This window comes from Sceloporus undulatus, chromosome 2, assembly GCF_019175285.1.
Source record: "Sceloporus undulatus isolate JIND9_A2432 ecotype Alabama chromosome 2, SceUnd_v1.1, whole genome shotgun sequence".
In the NCBI taxonomy this organism is placed as follows: domain Eukaryota; kingdom Metazoa; phylum Chordata; class Lepidosauria; order Squamata; family Phrynosomatidae; genus Sceloporus; species Sceloporus undulatus.
Genome location: NC_056523.1, coordinates 1,331,721 through 1,340,979, shown reverse-complemented (window position 1 = coordinate 1,340,979; position 9,259 = coordinate 1,331,721). Strand labels below are relative to the sequence as shown.

General features: G+C 45.3%; 2 protein-coding genes across 3 annotated transcripts in view; both read right to left on the bottom strand.

Annotated features, from left to right (window-relative positions):
* The window catches only part of LOC121923017 (zinc finger protein 239-like), a 58,962-nt gene that overhangs the window by 42,595 nt on the left and 7,108 nt on the right, over positions 1 to 9,259 (bottom strand). The gene's annotated exons all lie outside the window — the stretch shown is intronic.
* Positions 7,376 to 9,259, bottom strand: part of LOC121923014 (major histocompatibility complex class I-related gene protein-like) — a 29,906-nt gene continuing 28,022 nt past the window's right edge. For both annotated transcript variants that reach the window (XM_042453094.1, XM_042453095.1), the window contains exon 5: positions 7,376 to 7,661. In XM_042453094.1, coding sequence (XP_042309028.1) covers positions 7,438 to 7,661 — 224 coding nt within the window. In that variant the 3' untranslated portion in view covers positions 7,376 to 7,437. The remainder of the gene's footprint in view (positions 7,662 to 9,259) is intronic.

Genomic DNA, 9,259 nt, shown 5'->3' with positions numbered 1-9,259 from the left:
ATTTTTGAATTGTGGTGCCCAGAACTGGACACAGTATTCGAGTTTAGGCCTGACTAAGTCAGAATACAGTGGCACTATTACTTCCCTAGATCTAGATACTATACTTCTATTGATGCATAGAATCATAGAATGCAGCCTAAAAATCACATTGGCCTTTTTAGCTGCTCCATCACACTATTGACTCATGTTCAACTTGTGGCCTGCTAGGACTCCTAGATCCCTTTCAGATGAAGATTTCTTATGCCAGGTGTCCCCCATCCTATATTTATGTATTTCATTTTTTCTGTCCAAGTGCAGTACCTTACATTTCTCCCTGTTCCTCCTATTTAAGTTTTGATAGAAAGTCTGGTCATGCTTACAGCAGTGAATTACACATCCACCCTTATGTACACTGTGAGGCCCAAGTACTTGATCCAGAGAGGAATCTTAAGGGGAGAAGGGGCAAGGTGAGGGACAGTCACACTCTCTCAGCCCGAGGAAGGCTAAACAAATCTTGCCAAGAAACCCCCATGATAAGGTCGCCGTAAGTGGGAAACAACTTGAAGGTACGCAGCAACTATTTGACAAGCGCATAACTGGAGGCCAGTCTGGAGAGGGGAATCTGTTGTAATTTTGTTGTTGTTGTGTGCTTCAAGTAGTTTCTGACTTATGGTGACCCTGAAATGAACATATCTTGAAATTTTCTTGGCCAGATTTGTTCAGAGCAGGTTTGCCTTTGCCTTCCCCTGAGGCTGAGAGTGTGTGACCTGCCTAAGGTCACTTGTTTTTTAAAAACACAATTGTTGTTCTTAAATACAGTGTGTCCGCATCATATAAGGGCACCTTTTATGCAGCTTTCAGCATGCCACGCTGCACATCATGCATGAGCTCCATTATTTTCAATGGGACTCAAGCATATGCGCTATTTGTTTTACATGGAGGGGTCTGGAATGGTTCCCCTACGTAAAACAAGGGTGCACTGTATACACTTGCCCCTCCACATTCGCTCCTCCAGTGCAACTCTATGGTCAACTTCAAGCAGAAATTATCTGGAGGAAAATTAGAAATGCACCTACATTGTAAAAAATAATTTAGTTTGGCACCAATTTTAGTTGGCATGGCTCTGTCCTATGAAATCCAGGGATTTGTAGTTTGATGAATGCACCTGTCCTCTTGGGCAGAGATGGCTAAAAAAAGACCTTGCAAAACTACATATCCCAGGACCCTTCAGGATGGGGCTACAGATCCTTAGGATGACATTACAGCACTTAAACGTTGAACCCAACTGCATTGTTTCCACAGTGTAGATGCACCCATTGAAAGGCCAAAGACCTTGCAAAACTACAAATCCCCAGCGTCCCATAGGATGGAGTTATGGCATTTCTAAGTGGGGTCAAACTGCAATATCTCCACAGTGTGGATGCACCCAGAGAAAGACCAAAGACTTTGCAAAACTGCAAATCTCCAGGGTCCCATAGGATGGAGCTACAGCACTGAAGAGTGGGGCCAAACTGCATTATTCCTAGAGTGCAGATCCATCCCCTGGTTATTAAGCCAGAGAGCATCTTCAGGGCCTCTCCAAAAACTACCCTACATCCCAGGGTTCCAACCCCTTCTATAGACTCCCCTGGCATTGTGCCTCCTTTGCATGGGTGCAGGGGGGGATCCTGGACCCCTTGCCTTTAATACAAATGCCCTGACCCTCACCTTGCAATCCCCCCATCCCCTCCTCCCCTGCAATGCACTTTGCACTCACCACCAGCTCCCTGGCAGAAGAATGCATTTGCAAACAGAGAGGTTTGCAAAACCCAGAAAGGAAGTGGGTGTTTCCTTGCCCTTCTAGGCATCCAGACTCTCTCCCTCCAGGAAAGGAGGGGGAAGGCGGGGCTTGCAGGCATTCCTAGAGAGTCACTTCCTCCCCCCATTTTACCTTTTTGCAGTGACAGAGAGAGAGAGAGAGAGAGAGAGAGAGAGAGAGAGATTTTTTTTGCAAAAACTGGGAGAAGGAAAGGAGATCACACCCTTTTGCAGAGATAATTTTGAATTCACACCCCTTTCATACATGCTTTGCATGGATTTGGGGGACTCTGGGGTTTTTGCATGCCCACCCTTTGCAGGAATTTGGGGTCCCATGCATTGCAGGCATTTGTGGGGACATGAGTTTTATAATCACACAGTTTTGCAGGCTTTTGCAGGGTGGATGTTGCATTCGCATACTTTGCAGGATGATTAGTGTTGGAGTTGCGAATCTTGTGTGCACACATTGGAGGCCTTTGCAGGCATTCAGTTTTAGTCTTCACACATGAGATACACAAACCTTGCAGGCACTGTTTGTAGGGACATGAGTGTTGCATTCACATTCTTTGCAGCCTTTGCAGGGACACAAGGGTTGGAGTCACTGCGGCCACTTTATTTGTGATTTATTATGATGTTTGTTGACTAATGTTTATTTGATGTTTGATCAGTTGATCGTAATAAATTTATCAAACATACTTTGCAGGCTTTTGCATGATTACGGGTGTTGCTTTGGTGGCCTTTGCAGGGATACAGATTCTAGAGTCATGTGCTTTGGGGGCCTTTGGGGGCACTTGGGTTCGGTGTTCACACACTAGGCAGGCACACTTTGCATACAGTTTGCAGGCTTTTGTAGGGCCATGGGTGTTGCATTCACATACTTTGCAGGCTTTTGCAGGGACACCTATTTTGGAGTCATGCACCTTGCGCACACATAGAAGGCTTTTGCGAACACTCCAGTTTGGTGTTCACACACTTTGCAGGCACCATTTGCAGGGACATAGGTATTGCATTTACATGCTTTGCAGGATTTTGGAGGGATACAAGTTTTGGAGTCATGCACCTTACGTACGTGGTTTGGGGGACTTTGTGGGCACTCAGGTTTGACATTCACACTTTGCAGGGACATGGGTGTTACATTCACATGCTTTGAATGCATTTGCAGGGACACATGTTTTGCAGGCATTTGCAGGGACACACATATTTTGGAGTTATGCCTTTTCATGCACACTTTGGATCCCTTTGTGGGCACTCAGGTTTGGGCATTCATACACTAGACACTGTTACCACAGGTTTGGAGCCCAAAATCACCCCTCTCATGATATTTGATAGGGAGTAAACTATGGCTGCCCCGAGATTGCCCCCATATCAAGACATTTGGCCCAGACTAATTGGCTCCACTGAGGGTGAAATGTGGCCATGTTCTGGAGGAGTTTATTAATAATAATAATTAATTTGTTTTATCTATATACCGCTATTCCAAAGATCATAGCGGTGAACAGCAAGTAAGCTAATTAGCAAGTAAGCTAATTTGCCCCCAACAGTCTGGGTACTCATTTTAGCGACCTCGGAAGGATGCAAGCCTGAGTCGAGCTTGGGCCCTTTTGCTGGTCTTGAACTCGCAACCTTGTGGTTTTGAGTGAATGGCTGCAGTACAGGCATTTAACCACTGCGCCACCAGGGCTCCTATTCCTGATATTTCACCAGCACCTGTGGCTGGCATCTTCAAAGAATGCTGGTGTGAAAATGAGTGGGATATATATATATATATACACACATACACACAATGTGACTCTGTGTTGGGAGGAATGATTTCCATGTTAACCTGTGTATTGTTCTGTTGTTGAATGGTAAGGCCTCAGGGTGGGAGGATATGCAAAGAGGATCTGAGTCTATTTAATTAGTGATCCATTATCTGCTGGGAAAAACCTTGGCCCTGGGTGCTTTTCATTTGCATTTTGCTAGGTCTTGATTTTGGTGTTTTTCAGGACTGGTAGCCAAACTTTTGAGGCTGTACAGACTAAAATTATACACTGGCCTCAGTGCAGAGTGGGAGGACATGGCATCTGCATGACTCACGCCTGATGCTGCCCTGATGCCGCCATCATGCCGTCCATCTGAGCACACAGTGGGCAACCTCTTGGCTGAAAAGGAGAGGCATTTTGCTGTTCCTCTTAGTGTCAGGGAAAGGCCAGATTGGAGCCACGGTATGTAATTGCTGTGGCCCTGATCCAGTGCTGAAAGGGATGGCAGCAGTCGCTCCAAAGGGACGGTCTTAGTCCCTTTGTTCACTTTCAGGGTTTCTTCTTTCCTGTTGAAGTTGTCCAGATGTTCGTGGATTTCAATGGCTTCCCTGCACATTCTGACTTGATAGTTGTTGGCATGGTCCAGAATTTCAGTGTTTTCAAATATTATTTAGGCCCTGGATAATACACAGATTAACATGTAAATCTCTTCCTCTCATCTTAGGTCACACAAAATATATATATATATATATATATATATATATATATATATATATTCACTCACTTCCATGCCATCATAGAATCATGGAATCGTAGAGTTGGAAGAGACCCCAAGGGCCATCCAGTCCAACCCCCTGCCATGCAGGAAATCTCTATCAAAGCATCCCCGAAACATGGCCATCTAGCCTCTGTTTAAAGACCTCTGGTGAAACGTCAGGAATAAACTTTTCCGGAATATGGCCACATATCCCCCCAAAACACAAAACCTATGGATTCTGGCTGTGAAAGCCTTCGACTTCCTAAAGATGGTGGTTCTTGTAAAGATAAGGATCCTTCTCTTTCCAAGGTGGGAGTGTGCCCTTTTCTCTTGGGATGTAACACATATTTCTTAGGATTTACAACTTTCATCCTCTGGTCTGAAAACATCTGCTGCAGCCATAGATCCTTTATTCAAACAATCATGGACACAGTATTCCAGGTGAGGCCTAACCAGAACAGAACAGAGTGGCACTATCACTGCCCCAGATCTAGAGACTATACTTCTGTTGATGCAGCCTAGAATCGCATTGGCCTTTTTAGCTGCCACATTGCACTGTTGGCTCATGTTCAATTTGTGGTCTACTTGGATTCCCAGATCCATTTCATACATAGTTCCTTAAGCCAGGTGTCCCCCATCCTGTATCTGTGCATTTCATTTTTTTCTGCCTAAGTGCAGTATCTTACATTTCTCCCTGTTGAAGTTTATTTTGTTTGCTTGGGCCCAGCTTTCTAGTCTATTCAGGTCATTCTGAATTTTGATCCTGTCCTCTGGGATATTAGCTACTCCTAATTTGGTGTCATCTGCAAATAAGATACACATGCCCTCTATTCCTTCAACCAAGTCGCTGATAAAGATGTTGAATAGCACTGGGCCCAGGATTGAACCCCACTGGACACCCCACTGGTCACTTCTCTGCAGGATGAAAAGAAGCCATTGTTAAGCACCTTTTGGGTCCGCATGGTCAGCCAGTTACAATCAACCTAAGAGATGTATTGTCTCTTGTAGGGAACCTAGACCCAAACATGTAGGGCACTAGCAGCCAAGTAGTACTAAACCTCAGTTTAGTAACCTTGGCTGCTAGTATTAAAATGGTGGAATGTAGAACTAGCGCAATGATTAATGTGCTGAATTTGCCTAAGCAGAATGCATCTTAATAATTTTGAATTGCGAAGGCTGTAGGGAACTGTGAAGTCAAACTCTTTCATGGCCAGCATCCATAGTTTCTTGTGGGTTTTTTTGGCTATGTGGCCCGAAAAAACCCACAAAAAAGCTGTAGGGAAAGATGGAACTCGTATGGCTGGTGGAGATGATCTCCATTCAGGAAGCCATGGCTGCTGCCCTGGGTTTGCAAGGCCTGGGCAGGGCTGAAGATAAGAAGGTGACTCAGAGGTCCCTGTGCTTAATGTCAAATGTCATCCTACAAAAACCCACTGGTGTCATTAGGGAAGGGGAGGGAGTACAGACCGTACCAGGTGACACCAAGGAGAGGGACGCCACTGGAAAAAACGACACATTTACCTTAAAATATATACTTGTAGAAAAAAGAGGAAGGAGGTGTGAAAATCACGGGAAGGGATATTAACAGTTTAAGATATCTAGCAAAATACGAGAAAATAAAAATCCCTACAAAACAGTGACCCCTTTATTAGGCTGATTCCAAAGTGCAAAATACATGATGCAAGCTTCCAAAGCTCCATGGGATTCTTCATCAGGCAAAGATGTTCAAAATCATACAGGAGAAGACAAGGAGGAATGTTAGGGTCACGGGGCCACTTTTTGTTTCTGATGTCACTTCTGGTATCTGTTAAGATTGTCTCACTCTGGTGGAGGGATATCCATGCAGGCAGAGGCCGCTCTCTTTCTTGTCCATGTGGGGACATGGACAAGAAAAGGCATGCAATACCAGTTCAGATCCATTAGTGGCAGCTAAGTCTAATATCACAACTTCTCAGGAATGCCACAGGGGTGATTGTGTGACCCTCCAAAGTCTTCTGGGGCTGTGAATGTACCCTCCCATTATTATTATTATTATTAACCTTTATTTATAAAGCGCTCTAAATTTACACAGCGCTGTACATACAATCTTTTTAATTGGACGGATCCCTGCCCTCAGGCTTACAATCTAAAACAGGGGTAGGCCGGGTTGCTGTCCCTCAGACAACTGGGGGGCCGAAGCCAAAAAATAAACAATTAAATAATTTTAAAAAATAATTTAATATATAAATAAAAAAGGACAAATGTAGGACAAAATTTTCAAATGGAAGACACTTTTTTAAAAAAAAAATGGAGGACATGCAAAAAAATTTGCTGATTTAAAAAAAATGTTAATATAAATGCATGTTTCTGAGGCTTCTATAGACAATTGCCCCCCAAAGGCCCTGGCGGCAATCGGCGGCAGGACCGGGCTGGGGCCGGTCCTAAGGCCTCGCCGGGCTGCATCCGGCCCGCGGGCTGCAGGTTGCCTACCCCTGATCTAAAAAGACACAACACAAAGGGAGTGGTGGTGGGGAGGGGGCATCTCTAGTAGGATAATACATATAAAATACATAGCAATACAGGAAATGATTCAATAAAACAGGGAAGAAAAGATCATCAAATAGCAAGTGACAATTATGCAATTCCTGGGAACGCTGCCCTGAACAGAATGGTCTTCAACTCCGTTTTGAAGCTGGTTAAAGAGGTGATGGCTCTTGTTCGCGGGGGAAGAAGGTTCCAGGAGTGAGGGGCAGCGAGTGAAAAGGGGCGAATCCAGGATGGGGCAAAGGAAATCCTGGGCTGTGACAGCAGACCTTGACTATCAGAACGGAGGGCCCTGGTGGGAAGGTGAGGAGAAAGAAGGTCTGACAAGTAAGGAGGGGCCAGTCCATGGAGGGCTTTAAACATCGACAGCAGGAGCTTGTACTGAATACGGAAAGGGAGGGGGAGCCAGTGAAGGGATGCCAACAGAGGAGAGATATGGTCAGAGCGGTGGGCGGATGTGATAATGCGTGCAGCTGAATGCTGGACAGAAATTAAAGGACGGAGGTGAGAAAGAGGAAGCCCAGCCAGGAGGACGTTACACAGTAATCAAGTCGTGAGATCACTAGGGCATGGACCAGGATCTTGGCAGTAGAGGCGGAGAGATATGGTCGGATTTTGGCAATATTGTACAAGAAGAATCTACAAGCCTTGGCTGTGGTCTGGATCCCAGTCTTCTGCAGATGCCAGACCCTGGGGTTTCTGAGCAAGGAGGCCATTAAGCTGAGTCTGGTCATGACACGTTATGTCACCACTGTTTTGCACACGCTTCTGCTTGTGAACATATACAGTAATCCCAAACACAGCCACCAAGAGGCTGACAGCAATAATAACCCCTGCCATGAGTCCCACGTTGGATGCAGAGGCTGAAACGAGACAAAGAGGAGAACGTGAGGGGAGCCATGTTGGATCAGGCTGTCCGGACCACAAACTCAGTTCCCAGTAACCAGGGAAACATTTTCTTGTGATAGAATGCAAAAGACTTTTATTCCATGTATTGAGACAGTAGTCACCAATCCAGGTTTTTTTTGCCAGAACTGAAGATTTTCCTGCTTGGGCTTTAACATAAAAATCCCCCACCCCCCCCCCCCCCGCACCCAGCTGCGATCCTCCGGCCGTTGAATCTCAGATCAAAGCAACCTTTCATGTTTCCTCTTCCCTTTCTTGTATTATCATCCAATTGCACTTATGGAAGGAAAGCATCCCTTGCTCTCAGCCCAGATCCGCTTCAAGAAGAGTAGGGTCATAAAATCCACAATCCTTCTCACCGCTGGCCATCTGCCCCCTCCCATCATTTCTCAGGCTTGGATTCCCACATGATTAGTATCACCCTCTCAATAAAGCAGCATGTTATTATAATGCCATATCATCATATCATCATGGCAGAACCATGCATATGGGTCTGACACAGGCTGACCTCCTATTGCAGAGTTTGAACTTTCCAGAAGGGTTGGCGATGCAAGGTTACTTAGCTTTCACATTGACACAGCATACGTGTTTCATCAGCCTATGGGATGAATCATGAAGCAGAACTCCTTCCCCCAGTAATTCCAGGGGAAATGTGATGGCCATACCGGTGAATAAGTTTCTTTAGAGGAGGTTTGCCATTTCCAACCTCTGAGGCTGAGAAAGTGTGATTTGCTCAAAGTCCCCCAGTAGGTTCAAACAACTAAAAAAACCCCACTAAAACAAAATTGAACATGCATCATTAGTGTGATGCTGCAGCACACAGTGAATGGAATTTTAGCCTACATTAATAGAAGCATTGTTCATTGTTTCCAAGACCTCCAGAGAAGGAGATCCCACCACCTTGATTCCACTGCCAAATCACTCTTATTGTCCAGATGCACCATCTCGACTTTCCTGCCCCTTCAGACCATTGTACCCATCCTCCCATGGATTGACAGAGAATGGTCATCTGGACCTCAACAGTCGTTCATCATGTCACTTCTCCAAACTGAACATGCCCAACTCCTTCAACTTCTCCTCACAGGTTTTGTCCTTCATCCCTCTTATCAAGGGCCACACATGAGGATCCCAAGAATCATAGAATCATAGTTGGAAGGGACACTCAAAAGCATCCAGTCCAACTCCCTTCTGCCATGCAGGAAGACAGATTCCAAAGCACTCCCTGTGACAGATGGCCATCCAGCCTCTGCTTAAAGACCTCCAAAGAAGGAGACTCCACCACTCTCCATTGAGGGAGTGTGTTCCACTGTCCAACAGCCCTTACTGTCAGGAAGTTCCTCCTAATGTTGAGCTGGAATAATAAAATAATAATAAAATCTTTATTTCTATCCCGCCCTTCCAAGAAGATCAGGGCGGCTTACAACAGTGCAACAGGTGCACACAAATACAAAGTTAAAAGCACATAAACATCAATATACAAAATAAAAACAGCAATAAAAGCCCCATAGCCCGTCCTCATGGCCACGGAAGAGGAGGGGAGGCCCACAGGATCTTA